At 40.4% G+C, this 21189-nt stretch overlaps 2 protein-coding genes and 1 non-coding gene across 6 annotated transcripts in view; all 3 read left to right on the top strand.

Moving 5' to 3' along the window:
* Positions 1-4289, top strand: part of MPC2 (mitochondrial pyruvate carrier 2) — a 31086-nt gene extending 26797 nt beyond the window's left edge. For both annotated transcript variants that reach the window (XM_061399396.1, XM_061399397.1), the window contains exons 4-6: positions 894-978; positions 1944-2055; positions 4074-4289. In XM_061399396.1, the coding sequence (XP_061255380.1) occupies positions 894-978; positions 1944-2055; positions 4074-4110 (234 nt within the window). In that variant the 3' untranslated portion in view covers positions 4111-4289. The remainder of the gene's footprint in view (positions 1-893; positions 979-1943; positions 2056-4073) is intronic.
* A 1173-nt stretch (positions 4290-5462) lies between these two features.
* LOC133245450 (small nucleolar RNA SNORA65) lies at positions 5463-5553 on the top strand. Its single transcript, XR_009735707.1, has one exon. It is a non-coding gene; the product is annotated as a small nucleolar RNA SNORA65 (small nucleolar RNA).
* A 28-nt stretch (positions 5554-5581) lies between these two features.
* The window catches only part of ADCY10 (adenylate cyclase 10), a 105656-nt gene continuing 90048 nt past the window's right edge, over positions 5582-21189 (top strand). For all 3 annotated transcript variants that reach the window (XM_061399400.1, XM_061399399.1, XM_061399401.1), the window contains exon 1: positions 5582-20686. The gene's annotated coding sequence lies outside the window, so the exon portion shown is untranslated. The remainder of the gene's footprint in view (positions 20687-21189) is intronic.

Here is a 21189-nt window from a genome sequence, read left to right on the forward strand (position 1 = left end):
TTTGTGTATAAATTCCCAAGTATGCATGTGTTCTATTTAGGAGGAAAAAACCTTTTTTTTTTTTAAGTGTTTCATGCATCTTTTAGAAATTCAATAAAACCTGAAAATGAATGTATGTATTTATTTATTGTTGGCTTTCCTGGGTCTTCGCTGCTGCACACAGGCTTCCTCTAGTTGCAGTGAGCAGTGGCTTCTCTTGCTGCCCAGCACCACCTCTAGAGCACTCAGGCTTCAGTAGTTGCAGCAGGCGGGCTCAGCAGATGCTGAACTCGGACTCTAGAACACCCCAGGCTTCAATAGTTGTGGCTCCAGGCTTAGCTGCCCCTTGGCAGGTGGGCTCTTCCCAGACCAGGGATCCAGCTCATGTCCTCCGCATTGGCATGCGTGTTCCTAACCTCTGGACCCCAAGGGAAGTCCTGAAAATGAATTTCTTAAGACCATATTTTCTAATGACATGTTTAGAATTTGATTTAAAATACTTAAAGAAAAAAGGAGAAAGGGAGGAGGAAAGGTAAATATGGCAGAATCTCAATAATTGTTGACTGGGTGATGGGTATATAGGGGTTCATTGTCCTAGTATCTCTTTATTTTATGGAGGAGTGAATTTTTCATCAATAAAAATCATTCTATTATGTATTCTAATCTGTGTGGTAGAGTAGCATAACTAATATTCTTTTAGGACTCATTACTAAACTTTCTGACTGATGCTGGTGGTGGAGTATGAGTAGAATTATTCTATAAAAGACAGTATTAAAAATATGCCAGAGAAGAAATGACCATGTATACTTCGACATTAAGGAAAAATTATCTAACCAAGAAATTTAAAGTATAACAGCTTTCTGATACTTCCACTTCTAAGAAAGAGTAACATTGAAAAAAATGTTCATTTCCAGGGGCTGGTGTGTGCTGGATTGGCTGACATGGCCAGACCTGCAGAAAAACTCAGCACGGCTCAGTCTGCTGTTTTGATGGCTACAGGTAAATTAAATGAATATCTTCCATATAGGACATTCAATACTTAGTTTTACATCAATTTACTTGATTGTTTAACATTTGAAATACATACACGCACACTCACACACAAAGAAACTAATGGTATTACCTTTAAGCAGTTATTAGACTATAGCCGAAGAAGGCAGAAGAAGGGTTATAAAAATTTTTCTTTGATGTAATAACTGAGTGTTTTGTGTAACCTGAATTATACCAACTTCATTAAATCTCAGATTATAACCTTTTTTCCCTACTTTATGCTGTTGTTGTTGTTTTTCAGTCGCTAAGTTGTGTCTGACTCTTTGCGACCCCATGGACTGAAGCACACCAAGCTACCCTGTTTCACTACTCCCCGAGTTTGCTCAAACTCATGTCTATTGAGTTGGTGATGCCATCCAACCATCTCATCCTCTGTTGCCCCATTCTCCTCCTGCTCTCAATCTTTCCCAGCATTAGGATCTTTTCCAGTGAGTCAGGTCTATAACCATAGTACTGAAACTTCAGATTTAGCATCAGTCCTTCCAATGAATATTCTGGGTTGATTTCCTTTAGGATTGACTGGTTTGATCTTCTTGCTGTCCAAGGGACTCTCAAGAGTCTTCTCCAAAAAAAAAGGAGTCTTCTCCAGCACCACAATTTGAAAACATCAGTTCTTCAGTACTCAGCTTTCTTTATGGTCCAACCCTCATATCCATACATGACTACTGGAAAAACCATACCTTTGACTATTGTTGGCAAAGGGATGTCTCTACTTTTTAATATCCTCGCTAGGTTTGTCATAGCTTTTATTCCAAGGAACAAGCATCTATTAATTTCATGCCTGCAGTCACCATCTGTAGTGATTTTGGAGCCCAAGAAAATAAAATCATAGTCTATTTTACTCTAATATTAAATGTTTAGATAAGATTGCAGCAATACCTGTGCTGTTTTTTAAAAATATTTTATTTCAACAGGCTTTATTTGGTCAAGATACTCACTTGTAATTATTCCAAAAAACTGGAGTCTATTTGCTGTTAATTTCTTTGTTGGGACAGCAGGAGCCTCTCAGCTCTTTCGTATTTGGAGGTAAGCTCACCATGTTTTTGTTGTCGTTTAGTCATTCAGTCGTGTCTGACTCTTTGTGACCCCATGAACTGTAGCCCACCAGGCTCTTCTGTCCGTGGGATTTCCCAGGCAAGAATACTGGAGTGGGTTGTCATTTCCTTATCCAGGGAAACTTCCCCACCCAGAGATCAAACCCTCATCTCCTATATTGCAGGCAGATTCTTTACCACCAAGCCACCTGGGAAGCCCTTGAAACTGTTTATTCAGTAATTAATATTATTTGTCAGTGACTAGCTAATACTCTGGAATGAGCTTAGATGAAGACTCTGGCTTTGTTTAAACCATAGGACCTTCCTAAATTACAAAAAAATGTTATGAATAACAGCTTTCTTTGGCTAAAAAAATTGAATGATCTCAATAAAAAATTAGAAAACATTGAGCTATATAATATACCTTCTTTCCAGAAAGCATTCTATTCTGTAGTGTATGCTGCTGCTGCTGCTGCTGCTAAGTCACTTCAGTTGTGTCTGACTCTGTGCGACCCCATAGACGGCAGCCCACTAGGCTCCTCTGTCCCTGGGATTCTCTAGGCAGGAATACTGGAGTGGGTTGCCATTTCCTTCTCCAATGCATGCAAGTGAAAAGTGAAAGTGAAGTCGCTCAGTCGTGCCCAACTCTTTGCAACTCCATGGACTGCAGCCTACCAGGCTCCTCCGTCCATGGGATTTTCCAGGCAAGAGTACTGGAGTGGGGTGCCATTGCCTTCTCCGTCTGTAGTGTATAGTGCATTTAATTTAATTCATCTGTACCATACCTAGCTTTACTTGCAGCTTAATTAATAATCTAGCACATAACAGATATGAATACTCACTCATTCTATAAATGCCTGATAACCATTTTTAGGTCTTAACTTATATCAATATAAACTTCAGTTTGTATAGTGATTTTATTCACAGAGTACTTTTCTCATACACCATCTTATTTTAACCTGATATTAACTCATGATAGTAAAGCTATGAGAACACTAAGTGCCACATTCAGAAATGTAATTTCTAATATCAGAAATTCAGATACAATTTAACGAAAAGATGTTTAGCCTTACAATTAAAATAGCAGATTGAGAGATGTAGTTAGAAATAAAAATGTTGGACTCTCTGGAACACTCAGGAAAATATGGTTGAATATTTGAAATCAGGACCTTTTGAGAAATATGGGAGGTAAGATAGGCTTCATAGAATAGCTGCCTTTTTGTGCTTGTTCAGTTTTCCACTCTGCTTTCAGCTGAGAAGATTAGTAAATGAAGCCCAGGGTGTTGTAAAACAGAAAGACTCTGTAGCTTTGTGGTTAATTCTTCTTTGAATTAATGACAATTGAGAATTAATGAGAACTGAAGAAATTGTCCTTAGTTTCAACAAACTTAAATGTTACACCTCCTAACCCAGTAGCCAGCCTGTGTCACAGAATTATATTGTTAGTGACTAGACAGGCCCATTGCCAACTGATTTTATTCTCAGGGAAGATGCTTTGTGAGTATAAAATTAAAAACTCTAGGTGACTACGTTTTGGTAAATTTTATACATATGTTCACATTTGTCATACTCTCATATAGTTCAAGAATGAAAATATTCTTAAATTAATACTTTCGTACAACAAACTGTAAGTCAGTTAAGACTTTTTGACAGCTTCAAGCCAGATTCGAATAAAGTCCTTAGGTTATTCTTCCTGCATATTTCTACCTACAAGCCCCTGGGAAGATTGTGTTTACAACTCTATAGCCTCTTGACTAGTGAAAAAGAAGAGATGGAATATGATTCTCATTCCCTTCTTATTATAAATGTTATCTAGGGTCGTCCCTGGTGGTCCAGTGGTTAAGATTCCACATTTCCACTGCAGGGAGCATGGATTCTATCCCTGGTCAGGGAATTAAGATCCCACATGCTATGCAGTGCAACCAAAAAAAAAAGAAAAAAAAATTTTAGTTAAGAAATGAATGTGTTTATTGTGATTCATGATTTTTTTTCTTTTTGTTTTCTTTATAGATATAACCAAGAACTAAAAGCTAAAGCAAACAAATAAGAGTTCCTGGTCACCCTGGCAATGTAGATGTGGACATAACCACCGGGACCTAGTTTGATTTATTATTCGGTTGTTGATGAGGTGATACTAACTGTGCTAATGTTTGTAAGGCATACAATGTAATTGGGAGATAGTATTGATACTTGATTCAACTGAAAAATAAAGCAAACTTTTAATAATATTGTCTCTTTACATATGACTTAAGGAACTTACTTGTGGATATTAGTAGCATTTTTTCTACTATTTGTCCATAATAAATCATATTGCTCATACATACCATGGGCCTCCTTCTGTTCTAGTCAACCAAAGTGTGTGCATAGAAGAGCACACGTATTCCAGTGAGTCAAAAGATAGTTGGAAGGTTTAATAGATTGTATAGCGAAGGATGATGAGGTAGCTAATGGTGAAAGGAAATAGAGCTAAAGAGAGTAAGAAATGGGTCATGGAATATCCAGCAACATGACCTCAAACTGTCTTAACATAAGAAAGGAAGAACATATTTTTTTGTGTATTTGTTGCAGGAAGGGTGACCCATGGGGGCTCTTGTCTAACGCTCAGAAATGAATTGTTCAAGGAGACACGTATTGACAAAGCAAGAGATTTTATTAAGCAAGGGGCACTTAGGTGAAGAGCAGGACTCTGCTGCATGACTCATAGTCTCAGGTTTTATGGTGATGGGATTAGTTACCAGATTGTCTCTGGCCAATCATTCTGACTCGGGGTCCTTCCTGGTGGCTCAGCCATTGCTCAGCCAAAATGGATTTCAATGAGGAGGATTCTGGAAGGTCAGTAAGACAGGTGGCATCTCCTTTTGACCTTTCCTGAATTCTTCTGGTTGTGGTCACTTGTTGGTTCTGCATTCTTTACCTGGACCACCTGTCAAAAAATAATTCATGCAAATGGTTGCTACGGTGCCTAGCCAGGGCAGGCAGTTTCAGTGTTTTCCCTAACATATTGTGTGAAATTCTTTTACAGCTACAGAGTAAAAATGGATTTATAAATTTTTGAAATACGTTCAATAACCAATGTGATGTGGCAGAAAAGCTCTACAGTCAGGCAGACCTGAATATGAATCCTAGCTCTGTGACATAATCTCTGACTTTGGGCAAGTTAAAGTGTCCTGCCAAGTGCCTGGGACATAAGTCAGTTTTCTGTAAATGTGACCTTTGTCCCATTATGAAGGTTCATATTTGATTCAAAAACCCATTTGTAGTACTGAGCTTTCTTTTGAAAATCCTAGGAAAACCAGTCCTGTTAGAACTGTAGTGAGAGGAATGAACAAAGCCAGTTATTTCTAAATTGGTAGAAGCAAGTGACAAAGAGCTTTTTGTATAATAATATACTATAAACAGCAATCCAGTGGTGAGCTAAAAATAACCCCAGCTTAGGAAACAGGGTTGTTCTTCATGTGGATGACTCTGTGCCAAAAGCATGGGAACAGGCTAGAAATAAAAAAAAAATAATAATAATAATATACTATAAACAAAACTTGGCAATTAACAACTGAAAATTTTATCTTTTCTCCTTTCAGCATTCTATATACTTGAAGAGGAAGGATTAAAAATTTTGACACAAGCAAAAGGTCCTGAAGGGTCAAATTATTACTGCTTCCTCTGTTCAAGCCACCCTGTTAAATTTGTTTGGCATAGGAGTGCACGCATGTGCACGTGTTTTCTAGGGTTAAGCATTGAGCATAAAATTTACTATGAAAATTGGCCTAGATACAAAAAGTTTATTAAAATGCATGTATTGAATTGGTATTTCACTTCCTTTCATTAAAACCTGCTCTTTCCTATATGGGTTCTCTAACACCCAATTGTCAGTCAAATTTATTGTAGTATTTAGAAGCAATCACTTACTCTTCGTTCTCAAAAATTCTGACAGACTTCATCATGCTTCTTTTCTACCCAAAAACTTTAATCCATTCCATTATTGAATCTTCAGTTCAGTCATTCAGTAGCGTCCAACTCTTTGTGACCACATGGACTACAGCACATCAGGCTTCCCTATCCATCACCACTCCCAGAGCTTGTGCAAACTCATGTCCATTGAGTCGGTGATGCCATCCAACCATCTCATCCTCTATCGTCCAATTCTCCTGCCTTCGATCTTTCCCAGCATGAGTGTCTTTTCTGAGTCAGTTCTTCACATCAGGTAGCTAAAGTATTAGAGCTTCAGCTTCAGCATCTGTCCTTCCAATGAATATTCAGGACTAATTTCCCTTAGGATGGACTGGTTTGAGCTCCTTGCAGTCCAAGGGACTCTAGAGAGTCTTCTCCAACACCACAGTTCAAAAGCATCAATTCTTCAGCACTCAGCTTTCTTTATAGTCCAACTCTCACATCCATACATGACCACTGGAAAAACCATAGCTTTGACTATATTAGTCAGCAAACTAATGTCTCTGCTTTTTAATATGCTGTCTGGGTTGGTCATAGCTTTTCTTCCAAGGAGCAAGCATCTTTTAACTTCATGCCTGCTGTCTCCATCCCCAGTGATTTTCAAGCCGAAGAAAAAAAGAGTCTGTCACTATTTCCACTGTTTCCTCATCTATTTGCCATGAAGTGATAGGACTGGATGCCATGATCTTCATTTTTTGAATGTTGAGTTTTAAGCCAGCTCTTCCACTCTCCTCTTTCACTTTCATCAAGAGGCTCTTTAATTTCTCTTCACTTTCTTCAATAAGGGTGGTGTCTTCTGCATATCTGAAGTTGTTGACATTTCTCCTGGCAATCTTGATTCCAACTTGTGTTTCATCCAGGTACAGTATTTCTCATGATGTACTCTGCATTTAAGTTAAATAAACAGGGTGACAATCTACGGCCTTGATGCACTCCTTTCCCAATTTGGAACCAGACTGTTGTTCTATGTCTGGTTCTAACTGTTGCCTCTTGACCTGCATACAGATTTCTCAGGAGGCAGGGAAGTTGATCTGCTATTCCCATCTCTTAGACAATTTACCACTTGTGATCGACCCAAAGGCTTTAGCATAGTCAATAAAGCAGAAGTAGATGTTTTTCTGGAATTCTCAGGCTTTTTCTTTGATCCACCAGATATTGGCAACTTGATCTCGGGTTCCTCTGCCTTTCCTATATCCAGCTTGAACATCAAGAAGTTCTCAGTTCACATAATGTTGAAGCTTGGCTTGGAGAATTTTCAGTATTACTTTGCTAGCATGTGAAATGAATGCAATTGTGCAGTAGTTTGATCATTCTTTGGCATTTCCTTTCATTGGGGTTGGAATGAGAACTGAGTCCAACCAGTCCTGTGGCCACTGCAGAGTTTTCCAAATTTGCTGGCATATTGAGTGCTGCACTTTCACAGCATCATCTTCTAGGATTTGAAATAGCTCAACTGGAATTCCATTACCTCCCCTAGCTATGTTTGTAGTGATGCCTCCTAAGGCCCACTTGACTTCACACTCCAGGGTGTCTGGCTCTAGGTGAGTAATCACACCATCATGAATATCTGGATCATCAGAATTTTTTTTGTATAGATCTTTTGTGTATTCTTGCCACCTCCTCTTAATATCTTCTGCTTCTGTTAGGTTCCATACCATTTCAGTCCTCTATTGTGTCCATCTTTGCATGAAATGTTCGCTTAGTATCTGTAATTTTCTTGAAGGGATCTCTAGTCTTTCCCATTCTATTGTTTTCCTCTGTTTCTTTACAGTGATCACTTAGGAAGGCTTTCTTATCTCTCCTTGCTGTTCTTTGGATCTCTGCATTCAGGGGGATGTATCTTTCCTTTTCCCTATTACTTTCACTTTTCTTCTTTCCTCAGCTATTTGTACGGCCTCCTCAGACAACTATTTTGCCTTTTTGAACTTCTGTTTCTTGAGAATGATTTTGATCACCACGACCTTTACAATGTCATGAACCCCCATCCATCATTCTTCAGGCACTCTGTCTATCAGATCTAATCCTTTGAATCTTTATTTGTCACTTCCACTTTATAATCGTCAGGGATTTGATTTACCTCATACTTGAATGATCGAGTGGTTTTCTATACTTTGTTCAATTTAAGTCTGAATATTACAATAAGGAGTTTATGATCTTAGCCACACTCAGCTCCCAGTCTTGTTTTTGCTGACTGTATAGCACTCCATCTTTGGCTGCAAAGAACAGAATCAATCTGATTTCAGTATTGACCATCTGGTGATGTGCATAGGTAGTCTTCTCTTGTGTTATTGGAAGAGGCTGTTTGTTATGACCAGAGTATTCTCTTGGCAAAACTCTGTTAGCCTTTGCCCTGCTTCATTTTGCATTCCAGTCTCCTGTGATGAAAAGAACATTTTTGGGGGCTTTAGTTCTAGAAGGTCTTCTAGGTCTTCATAGAACCATTCAACTTCAGCTTCTTCAGTGTTTCTGGTTGGGGCATAGACTTGGATTACTGTGATATTGAATGGTTTGCCTTGGAAACGAGATTTTCACCCAAGTATTGCATTTAATGCTCTTTTGTTGACTATGAGGGGTACACCATTTCTTCTAAGGGATTCTTACCCACGGTAGTAGATATAATGGTCATTGAATTAAATTTGCCCATTCTGATCCATTTTAGTTCACTAATACCTAAAATGTCAGTCTTCACTCTAGCCATCTCCTGTTTGACCACTTCCAATTTACCTTGATTCATGGACTTAACATTCCAGGTTCCTATGCAATATTGCTCTTTACAGCATCGGACCTGCTTCTATCACCAGTCACATCCACAACTGGGCATTTTTTTCGCTTTGGCGCCATCTCTTCATTCTTTTGGAGTTTTTTCTCCACTCTTCTCCAGTAGCATATTGGGCACCTACTAACCTCGGGAGTTCATCTTTCAATGTCATATCTTTTTTCTATTTTCACATTATCCATCGGGTTCTCAAGGTTCTCAATTTCTGAAGTGGTTTGCTGTTCCCTTCTCCAGTGGACCATGTTTTGTCAAAATCTCCACCATGAACCATCTGTCTTGGGTGGCCCTACCAGGCATGGCCCATAGTTTCATTGAGTTAGACAAATCTGTGATCCATATGTTCATTTTGGTTAGTTTTCTGTGATTTTCGTTTTGATTCTGTCTGCACTCTGATAGATAAGCATAAGAGGCTTATGGAAGCTTCCCGATGGGAGGGACTGGCTGTGGGTAAATCTGGGTCTTGTTCTGATGGGCAGGACCTGCTTAGTAAATCTTTAATCCAAATTTCTGTTGATGAGCCAGGCTTTGTTCCCTGCCTGTTGTTTGGCCTGAGGCCAAACTATCATAGGGGTAGTTCAGTTAAGTCCTGTCTGACTCTTTGCGAACCCATGGACCATAGCATGCCAGGCTTCCCTGTCCATCACCAACGCCCAGAGCTTACTCAACCTCATGTCCATCGAGTTGGTGATGCCATCCAACCATATCATCTTCAGTCGTCCCCATCTCCTCCCACCTTCAATCTTTCCCAGAATCAGGGTCTTTTCAAATGAGTCAGCTCTTCACATCAGGTGGCTAAAGTATGGAAATTTCAGCTTCATCATCAGGCCTTCCAATGAATATTCAGTACTGATTTCCTTTAGCATTGACTGGTTGGATCTCGCAGTCCAAGGGACTCTCAAGAGTTTTCTCCAACACCACTGTTCAAAAGCATCAGTTCTTCAGCATTCAGCTTTCTTTATAGTCCAACTCTCACATCTGTACATGACTACTGGAAAACCATAGCTTTGATTATATGGACCTTTGTTGGCAAAGTAATGTGTCAGCTTTTTAATATGCTGTCTAGCTTGGTCATAACTTTTCTTCTAAAGAGCAAGCATCTTTTAATTTCATGGCTGCAGTCACCATCTGCAGTGATTTTGGAGCCACAAAAAATAAATTTGGTTACTGTTTCCTTTATTTCCCCATCTATTTGCCATGAAGTGATGAGACAGGATGCCATTGTCTTAGTTTTCTGAATGTTGAGTTTTAAGCCAACTTTTTCACTCTCATTCTCTTTCATCAAGAGGCTCTTTAGTTCTTCTTCCCTTTCTGCCAAAAAGACGGCATCATCTGCCTATCTGAGGTTATTGATATTTCCCCCAGCAATCTTGATTCCAGCTTGTGCTTCATCCAACCTGGCATTTTGCATGATGTACTCTGCATAGAAGTTAAATAAGCAAGGTGACAATATGCAGCCTTGATATACTCCTTTCCTGATTTGTAACCAGTCTGTTGTTCCATGTCCCATTCTAACTGTTGCTTCTTGACCTGCATACAGATATCTCAGGAGGCAGGTCAGGAGGCAGTCCCATCTCTTGAAGAATTTTCCAGTTTGTTCATATGCACACAGTCAAAGCCTTTGGCATAGTCAATAAAACAGAAATAGATGTTTTTTTCTGGAACTCTCTTGCTTGTTTGATGATCCAGCAGATATTGGCAACTTGATCTCTGGTTCCTCTGCCTTTTCTGTATCCAGCTTGAACATCAGGAAGTTCAAGATTCACATACTGTTGAAGCCTGTCATGGAGAATTTTGAGCATTACTTTGCTAGCCTGTGAGATGAATGCAATTGTGCAGAAGTCTGAACATTCTTTGGCATTGCCTTTCTTTGGGATTGGAAAGAAAACACATTTTCCAGTCCTGTGGCCACTGCTGAGTTTTCCAAATTTGCTGACATATGCAGTGCAGCACTGTCACAGCATCATCTTTTAGGATTTGAAATAGCTCAACTGGAATTCCATTACCTCCACTAACTTTGTCCATAGTGATGCCTCCTAAGGCCCACATGACTTTACATTCCAGGATGTCTGGCTCTAAGTGAGTGATCTCACCATTGTGGTTATCTGGGTCATTAATATCTTTTTTGTATGGTTCTTCTGTGTATTCTTGCCACCTCTTCTTAATATCTTCTGCTTCTGTTAGATCCATACCATTTCTGTCCTTTGTTTTACCCATCTTTGCATGAAATGTTCCCTTGGTATCTCTTAATTTTCTTGTGGCATAAGATGACAGAGTAGAAGGACATGTGCTCGTCTTATCCTGCATGAACTCTAAAACTTCAACTCGCTGCTGAACAACCATCAACTGGAGAATGTTGGATCCCACCAAAAAAAGATACTCCATGTCCAAAGGCAAAGGATAAGCCCCAGCAAGATGGTAGGAAGGGCAAAATCACTCTTAGAATCAAACCACTTGCCCGCCACAGATGCTCAGAGGGCTTAAAGAAAACTTGTGTGCACCAGGACAAAAAGACCACACAGAAACTTAGCCAGAATTGTGTTTGAGTGTCTCCTGCCAAGGTACAGGTCAGCAGTGGCCTGCTGCAGGGGCAGGGGCTCTGGGTGCAACTGACCTGGGTATGGCATAAGCCCTCTTGGAGGAGGTCGCCATTACTCCCAACTTACACATGACTGGAGAAACAGACTCTTGGAGGGCACAAACAGAACCTTGTGAGCACCAGGACCTAGGAGAAAGGAGCAGTGACCCCACAAGAGGTTGACCCAGTCTTGTCCATGAGTTTTCAGGAGTCCCCAGCTGAGGCATGGGATGATGGTAGCCTATTGCAGGATTGGGGGCACTGAGAGTAGCAGTGCATGCATGGCACCTTTTGAAGGAGGTCTCCATTATCTTCATTACCTCCACCATAACTTAGCCTGAGGTCAAACAACAGGAAGGGAACACAGCCCTGCCCATCAAAAGAAAATTGGATTAAAGATTTACTGAGCATGACCCTGCCCATCAGAACAAGACCCAGTTTCCCCCTCAGTCAGTCTCTCTCATCAGAAAGCTTCCATAAGCCTCTTATCCTTCTCCATCAGAGGGCGGACAGACTGAAAAACACAATCACAGAAAATTAACCAATTTGATTACATGGACCATCAGTTCAGTTCAGTCATTCAGTCGTGTCCGACTCTCTGCGACCCCATGAATCGCAGCACGCGAGGCCTCCCTGTCTATCATCAACTCCCGGAGTTCACTCAGACTCCTGTCCATCGAGTCAGTGATGCCATCCAGCCATCTCATCCTCTGTCATCCCCTTCTCCTCCTGCCCCCAATCCCTCCCAGCATCAGAGTCTTTTCCAATGAGTCAACTCTTCGCATGAGGTGGCCAAAGTACTGGAGTTTCAGCTTCAGCATCATTCCTTCCAAAGAAATCCCAGGGCTGATCTCCTTCAGAATGGACTGGTTGGATCTCCCTGCAGTCCAAGGGACTCTCAAGAGTCTTCTCCAACACCACGGTTCAAAAACACCAATTCTTCAGTGCTCAGCCTTCTTCACAGTCCAACTCTCACATCCATACATGACGACTGGAAAAACCATAGCCTTGACTAGATGGACCTTTGTTGGCAAAGTAATGTCTCTGCTTTTGAATATGCTGTCTAGGTTGGTCATAACTTTCCTTCCAAAGAGTAAGTGTCTGTTAATTTCATGGCTGCAATCACCATCTGGAGTGATTTTGGAGCCAAAAAAAATAAAGTCTGACACTGTTTCCACTTTTTCCCCATCTATTTCCCATGAAATGATGGGACTGGATGCCATGATCTTCGTTTTCTGAATGTTGAGCTTTAAGTCAACTTTTTCACTCTCCATTTTCACTTTCATCAAGAGGCTTTTTAGTTCCTCTTCACTTTCTGCCATAGGGTGGTGTCATTTGCATATATGAGGTTATTGACATTTCTCCTGGCAATCTTGATCCCAGCTTGTGTTTCTTCCAGTCCAGCGTTTCTCATGATGTACTCTGCATAGAACTTAAATAAGCAGGGTGACAATATACAGCCTTGACGTACTCCTTTTCCTATTTGGAACCAGTCTATTGTTCCATGTCCAGTTCTAACTGTTGCTTCCTGACCTGCATACAGATTTCTCAAGAGGCAGATCAGGTGATCTGGTATTCCCATCTCTTTCAAAATTTTCCACAGTAACTCAATGAAACTATGAGCCATGCTGTGTAGGGCCACCTAAGATAGATGGGTCATGGTGGAGAGGTCTGACAAAATGTGGTCCACCGGAGAAGGGAATGGCAAACCACTTCAGTATTCTTGCCTCGTGAACCCCATGAACAGGCAAAAAAATAGGACATTGAAAGATGAACTCCCCAGGTTGGTAGGTGCCCAATATGCTACTGGAGATAAGTGAAGAAATAGCTCCAGAAAGAATGAAGAGATAGAGCCAAAGTGAAAACAAGACCCAGTTGTGGATGTGACTGGTGATGGAAGTAAACTCCAATGCTGTAAAGAGCAATATTGCATAGGAACCTGGAACGTTAGATCCATGAATCAAGGCAAATTGAAAGTGGTCAAACAGGAGATGGCAAGAGTGAACATCAACATTCTAGGAATCAGCGAACTAAAATGGACTGGAATAGGTGAATCTAACTCAGATGACCATTTTATCTACTACTGTGGGCAAGAATCCCTTAGAAGAAATGGAATAGCCATCATAGTAAACAAAAGAGTCCAGAATGCAGTACTTAAATGCAGTCTCAAAAGTGACAGAATGATCTCTGTTCATTTCCAAGGCAAACCATTCAATATCACAGTAATCCAAGTCTATGCCCCAACCAGTAATGCTGAAGAAGCTGAAGTTGAACAGTTCTAAGAAGATCTACAAGGCCTTCTAGAACTAACACCCAAAAAAGATATCCTTTTCATTATAGGGGACTGGAATGCAAAAGTAGGAAGTCAAGAGATACCTGGAGTAACAGGCAAGTTTGGCATTGGAGTACAAAATGAAGCAGGGCAAAGGCTAACAGAGTTTGGCCAAGAGAATGTACCTGTCATAGCAAACACCCTCTTCCAACAACACAAGAGACGACTCTACACATAGACATCACCAGATGGTCAATACTGAAACAGATTGATTATATTCTTTGCAGCCAAAGATGGAGAAGCTCTATACAGTCAGCAAAAACAGACCGGGGGCTGACTATGACTTAGATCGTGAACTCCTTATTGCCAAATTCAGACTTAAACTGAAGAAAACCACTAGACCATTCAGGTATGACTTGAATCAAATCCCTTATGATTATACAGTGGAGGTGACAAATAGATTCAAGGGATTAGATCTGATAGAGTGTCTGAAGAAGTATGGACATAGGTTCATGATATTGCACAAGAGGCAGTGATCAAAACCATCCCCAAGAAAAAGAAATGCAAAAAGGCAAAATGGTTGTCTGAGGAGGCTATACAAATAGCTGAGAAAAGAAGAGAAGCTAAAGGCAAAGGATAAAAGGAAAAATATACCCATTTGAACGCAGAGTTCCAAAGAATAGCAAGGAGAGAAAAGAAAACCTTCCTGAGTGGTCAATGCAAAGAAATAGAGGAAAATAATGGAATGGGAAAGACTAGAGATCTCTTCAAGAAAATTAGAGATACCAAGGGAACATTTCATGCAAAGATGGTAGGTGTAATGGTGCTTCAAAAGGACTTATGCCAGCACTGTTTTATTCCATACCTCTGACCCCGCAGCAGGCCACTGTCAACCCACGCATCCACCAGAGATTCTTGGACACCCACAGGCAAGTCTGGCTCAGTCTCTTGTGGGGCAACTGCTCCTTTTTCCTGGGTCCTGGTGCACATAATGTTTTGTTTGTACCCTGCAAGAGTCTGTTTCCCCAAAATCGTAAAGATTCTTACGTGTCAACTAAAAAAGGTGCACAACTTGAGAGTTGCAAGTTGAGTTTTGTTGAGGGTGAAATGAGGACTGCAACCCAGTAGGCAGCACCTCAGATACCTCTGAGAGACTGCTCCAAAGAAGTAGTAGGGGAAGGTCAATATATAAGGTTTGGGTGAAGGGCAATTTCAGTGCAATCAAGAGCTTACTTTACAAGAAGTTTTCTCCAAGTCATGAGGATCTGATGTCACCATGAACAGATTTAGTGCTTTTCCAGACATGAGGAGATGCAGAGATACACGTCATATAATCTGTGCATAAAAATATCCAACTATCTAAAGACCTTCCCACCAGATTCCCTGGAGGACAGAGTGCCTCACTTCACCCTGAACTTCTTCAGGGGATGTTGAAGGTCAGAAGATGCAGCAGTACAGGGTTCAGTCTCTGTGCTGAAGCAAACAGCAAATAGTGGCAGGCAGCAAATACCATTGTTGTTGTTGTTGTTTAGTCATTAGCAAATGCTCATGGCAAGTGCCAGTTTGTAGCTGACATATGTATCCAATCAAAAGCTTCCAAGGATCCATGTCACAACTACTCTCAAAAATTTAGAAAAAAGAAACTGTATAGTAGAAGTCCTTACTAATATAGCTGCTAAACTTCATGAAAGAGCATTTCACAGTGGTAAAAATCAATCAGTCTAGTTGACTTTAATTCTATATCAAAATTTTTTAACAAATCCTTATTGATCACTTCATTAAGTATGTTTTCCCAAGGCAAGGTCTGGTGGGCCTGTGTTTCAACCCAACTCTGCCACATATCAACTGTGCATGCGTACTCAGTCCTATGTGTTTGTGACCCCACGTAATATAGCTCACCAGTCTCCTTCTGTCTATGGTATTATCCTGGCAAGAATACTGGAGTGGGTTGCCATTTCCTTCAGGGGGTCTTCCTGACCCAGGGATCAAACTTGCATCTCCTATGGCTCTTTCATTGCAGGCAGATAGATTCTTTACCCTGAGCCACTGGGGAAACCCTTACATAACTGTGAGATGTAATGTTTGTTTCTGGGTTTTAGTATTTTCAAGATTAAAATGGGGAAAATATAGTACTCCATGGGATTGTCATAGAGATAACTGAGAAAATGTTTTAATACAATGCCTGGTGTGTGATGGGCTTCCCTTGTGGCTCAGACACTTAAGAGTTCACTTGCAATGCAGGAGACCAGCATTCGATCCCTGAGTCAGGAAGATCCCATGGAGGAAGAAATGGCTACCCACCCATTTTCTTGCCTGGAGAATTCCATGGACAGAGGAGCCTGGTGGGGTTGTATACAGTAAGCATGACTGAGCAACTAACACTTTCACTTTCTGGTGTGTGATGGGTGTTAAATAAAATGTAGAAAATTTCAGGAAATGGTAAGCTTATTAATTGACAATAGAACCAAAACAAGATCCCAGAAGTACTTTATTAAACAAAGAGTTTTAATTTAGCTGTAAAAAGGATATAGTTTACCTATTTGCACACCTTCTGAGGCAATAACTGTTGAAATTCTTGAGACTTTCACTGCTTGGGGTGGTAGGCTAGAGGTGGGATACCATGCATTGTTCAGTTGCTAAGTCATGTCCAACTCTTTGTGACCCCATGGACTATAGCCTGCAAGGCTCCTCTGTCCATGGGATTTTCCAGGCAAGAAATACTGGAGTGAGTTGCCATTTCCTCCTCCAGGGGAAGAGGTCGGGTAGAGAGGCTCAGTAAGAGATTAACTCTTAATCTAAGGTGTTTTGTGGCTTGGCATTCATTTCAAAGAAACATTGATCCAAAATACATCAATACTGTTGTTTCTCCATAGTAAACAGATTGTTTTTTAAGTTGTTATGGCAGTGAAAGGTTGAATCATAACAAGGATTGCCCTCAAAGTCCAAGTTGCTCTCATTAAAACCAGTTTCTGTTGGAGCTTGTTTATATAATGAAACAGAAAGCACTGGTACTTATTAGGACTGGCTTTCACCCTAAGGAGTCTGTTTAATTATATGAGGTATGATTATAATTTTGTTAAGACCAGTTTCTACAATACTAGAAAATTCAGTCAGCAAACATAATTAAATGAGTTTCTTTTTCTCCTCCCTTAATACAACTGCATTTTACAACATTTTGAAACACACAATAAATTTCACTATAGAGCTGGGCTTTATTTGAGAATGTTGGCTTATTATTCAGTTCAACTTTTTAAAATTCAGATTTTTACAAATGTGTCACTAAGTAGCAATTGTAGTTGTGACATACATAAGAACAGCTAGAAAATCAAAATTGATTTATGCTGTTAGAAAATATGCCACCCACTTAATATATATTTTACCAGTGTCCATGGAATGAAGAAACTCAAATCCAGTGCCACATTGGGTTATAAGTTATCTCTGTGGTGAATTTGATCTATTTGAATTTGAATTCTTAATTCAGAATTTGAATTCTGTGGTGAATCTAAAAGATAGGACATTGAAAGATGAACTCTCCAGGTCAGTAGGTGCCCAATATCCTACTGGAGATAAGTGGAGAAATAACTCCAGAAAGAATGAAGAGACGGAGCCAAAGTGAAAACAACACCCAGTTGTGGATGTGACTGGTGATAGAAGCAAGGTCCGATGCTGTAAAGAGCAATATTGCATAGGAACCTGGAATGTTAAGTCCATGAATCAAGGTAAATTGGAAGTGGTCAAATAGGAGATGGCAAGAGTGAACATCGACATTTTAGGAATCAGTGAATTAAAATGGACTGGAATGGGTGAATTTAACTCAGATGACCATTTTTTCTACTACTGTGGGCAAGAATCCTTTAGAAGAAATGGAGTACCCTCATAGTCAACAAAAGAGTCTGAAATGCAGTACTTGGATGAAACCTCAAAAACAACAGAATGATCTCTGTTCATATCCAAAGCAAACCATTCAATATCACAGTAATCCAAGTCTATGCCCCAACCAGTAATGCTGAAGAAGCTGAAGTTGAACAGTTCTGTGAAGATCTGCAAGGCCTTCTAGAACTAACACCCCAAAAAGATGTCCTTTTCATTATAGGGGACTGGAATGCAAAAGTAGGAAGTCAAGAGATACCTAGAGTAACAGGCAAGTTTGGCGTGGAGTACAAAATGAAGCAGGGCAAAGACTAACAGAGTTTGGCCAAGAGAATGCACCTGTCATAGCAAACACCCTCTCCAACAACACAAGAGATGACTCTACACATGGACATCACCAGATGGTCAATACTGAAATCAGACTGATTATATTCTTTGCAGCCAAAGATGGTGAATTTCTATACAGTCAGCAAAAATAAGACTGGGAGCTGAGTGTGGCTCAGATCATAAACTCCTTATTGTAAAATTCAGACTTACATTGAAGAAAGTAGAGAAAACCAAACCACTAGACCTTTCAGGTATGACCTAAATCAAATCCATACAGCATTACAGTGGAAGTTACAGTGGAAGTGACAAATGGATTCAAGGGATTAGATCTGATAGACGGAGTGCCTGAAGAACTATGGACAGAAGTTCATGACATTGTACAGGAGGCAATAACCAAGACCATCCCCAAGAAAAAGAAATGCAAAAAGGCAAAATGGTTGTCTGAGGAGGCCTTACAAATAGCTGAGAAAAGAAGAGAAGCTAACGGCAAAAGGGAAAAGGGAAAGATATGCCCATTTGAATGCAAGGAGATATAAGAAAGCTTTTCTCAATGATCAGTGCAAAGAAATAGAGGAAAATAAGAATGTGAAAGACTAGAATTCTCTTCAAGAAAATTAGAGATACCAAGGGAATATTTCATTGCAAAGATGGGCACAATAAAGGACAGAAACGGTACGGACCTAACAGAAGCAGACAATATTAAGAAGAGTTGGCAAGAATACACAGAACTATACAAAAAAGATCTTCATGACCCAGATAACCACGATGATGTGATTACTCACCTAGAGCCAGACATCCTGGAATGGGAAGTCAAGTGGACCTTAGGAAGCATCACTACAAACAAAGCTAGTGGAGGTAATGAAATTCCAGTTGAGCTATTTCAAATCCTAAAAGTTGATGCTGTGCAAGTGCTGCACTCAATATGCCAGCAAATTTGGAAAACTCAGCAGTGGCCACAGGACTGGAAAAGGTCAGTTTTCATTCCAATCCCAAAGAAAGACAATGCCAAAGAATGCTCAAACTACCGCACAACTGCACTCATTTCACACACTAGCAAAGTGATGCTCAAAATTCTCCAAGCAAGGCTTCAACAGTACATGAACCATGAACTTCCAAATGTTCAAGCTGGATTTAGAAAAGACAAAAGAACCAGAGATCAAATTGCCAACATCCGTTGGATCATCGAACAAGCAAGAGAGTTCCGGAAAAACACCTATTTCTGCTTTATTGACTATGCCAAAGCCTTTGACTATGTGGATCATAACAAAATGGAAAATTTTTTAGAGATGGGAATACCAGACCACCTGACCTGCCTCCTGAGAAATCTGTATGCTGGTCAAGAAGCAACAGTTAGAACTGGACATGAAACAACAGACTGGTTCCAAATCACCAAAGCAGTACATCAAGGCTGTATATTGTCACCCTGCTCATTTAACTTAAATGCAGAGTACATTATACGAAATGCTGGGTGGGATGAAGCACAAGCTGGAATCAAGATTGCTGGGAGAAATATCAATAACCTCAGAAACCACCCTTATGGCAGAAAGGGAAGAAGAACTAAAGAGCCTCTTGATGAAAGTGAAAGTGGAGAGTGAAAAAGTTGGCTTAAAAACTCAATGTTCAAAAAACTAAGGCCATAGCATCCAGTCCCATCACTTCATGGCAAATAGATGGGGAAACAATGGAAACAGTGAGAGGCTTTATTTTCCTGGGCTCCAAAATCACTGCAGATGGTGACTGCAGCCATGAAATTACTCTTTGGAAGTAAAGCTATGAGCAACCTAGATAGCGTATTAAAAAGCAGAGACATTACTTTGCCAACAAAGGTCCGTGTCATCAAAGCTATGGTTTTTTCCAGTAGTTATGTATGGATGAGAGAGTTGGACTATAAGGAAAGTTGAGCACCGAAGAATTGATGCTTTTGAATTCTGGTGTTGGACTCTTTAGAGTCCCTTGGGCTGCAAGGAGATCCAACCAGTCACTCCTAAAGAAAATCAATCCTGAATACTCACTGAAAGGACTGATGCTGAAGCTGAAGCTTCATTACTCTGGCCACCTAATGCAGAGAACTGACTCATTGGAAAAGACCCTGATGCTGGGAAAGATTGAAGGCAGAAGGAGAAGGGGACAACAGAGGATGAGATTGTTGGATGGCATCACCAGCTCTATGGACATGAGTTTGAGTAAGCTCTGCAAGTTGGTGATGGACAGGGAAGCCTGGCATACTGCGGTGCATGGGGTTGCAAAGAGTCGCACACGATTGAGCGACTTAAATGAGCTGAATGATGGGCTTGACCAGTCAGAAAAGACAGGTCAAAAATTTACTTCACAAAAATCTCTGAAGATAAGTATTGTAGTGTAAATTTAATAGTTCTGGTAGAAGTCACAATCATTATTAACCAAAAATGGGTGTTTACTCAGGAAAAACTTGTCTTTATAATCACCTGCCAACTATTGCCTAAGTTCAACCACCCTCCACATAGTCAGGACTACTTTGGGGTCATAGCAGTCTCTCTGACCCTTGCCCCAAATCTCCATCTAGGGACCCTGAACCCATCCTTCTGTGAGCCATGGGCCACTGGGGCTGGTGGGGGGAGGGGATGGCAGTGCCAGCCAATCAGAAGCACAGTCCGTGCCCGTGAAACAATGAGCTACTGATGAGGGTGTGGCCAGGAGAACGGCTTTTAGAGAAAACTGTCATTTTATGGTCAGCTTTAGACAGACACGGCACTTCTGCTGTCTTCTGAATAATGTCATCCAGGCTCTTTTCCTGTCTTCTGCACTCCTGACTAGATCCTGAAAGATCTGGTCTCTAATCTAGGCCCTGATTTTCCTCAGCCTTGGAGAAAGAAGAGGTATGTGACTGTAGGAGTAGAAACAGTGGTTGCAGAGCTAAGTTGAGGGCTACCCTTGGGGAAGTAGGTTTGGGAGCTTAAGCAAAGTGGGGAAGCCTTGGGCTAGGAATGGAAGTTCATCTTGAATATATCTGCGTCAATCCTTTAAGTGAGATTAGAAGTTTGAACGTTTCAGTGTTACCTCATCCTATTTATCCTAGATGTTCTATTTTTCTAGATTACTATCTATTTACCTCTCTCCTGCAACTTCTCAAATGATACCCTTATCAGTCATCAAATAGCAAATGCCTACCATGTGAAGGAGCTCTAGAAAGATGTTGTGGAGGAAACACACTTATACATTGAATGTGATCTCTAAAACAGAGAAGCTTCAATTCAGAGAAGACATAAACAGATCAAAAGATAACCAAGGATTTTAAAAATAGATAATAAGGCACTTAAATTTATAGACACTAAATGCCCTCATAGCTTAGAGGAAAAATTGCCTTGACTAGAGTGGTCTG

This window comes from Bos javanicus, chromosome 3 (genome assembly GCF_032452875.1).
Source record: "Bos javanicus breed banteng chromosome 3, ARS-OSU_banteng_1.0, whole genome shotgun sequence".
Taxonomy (NCBI): Eukaryota; Metazoa; Chordata; class Mammalia; order Artiodactyla; family Bovidae; genus Bos; species Bos javanicus.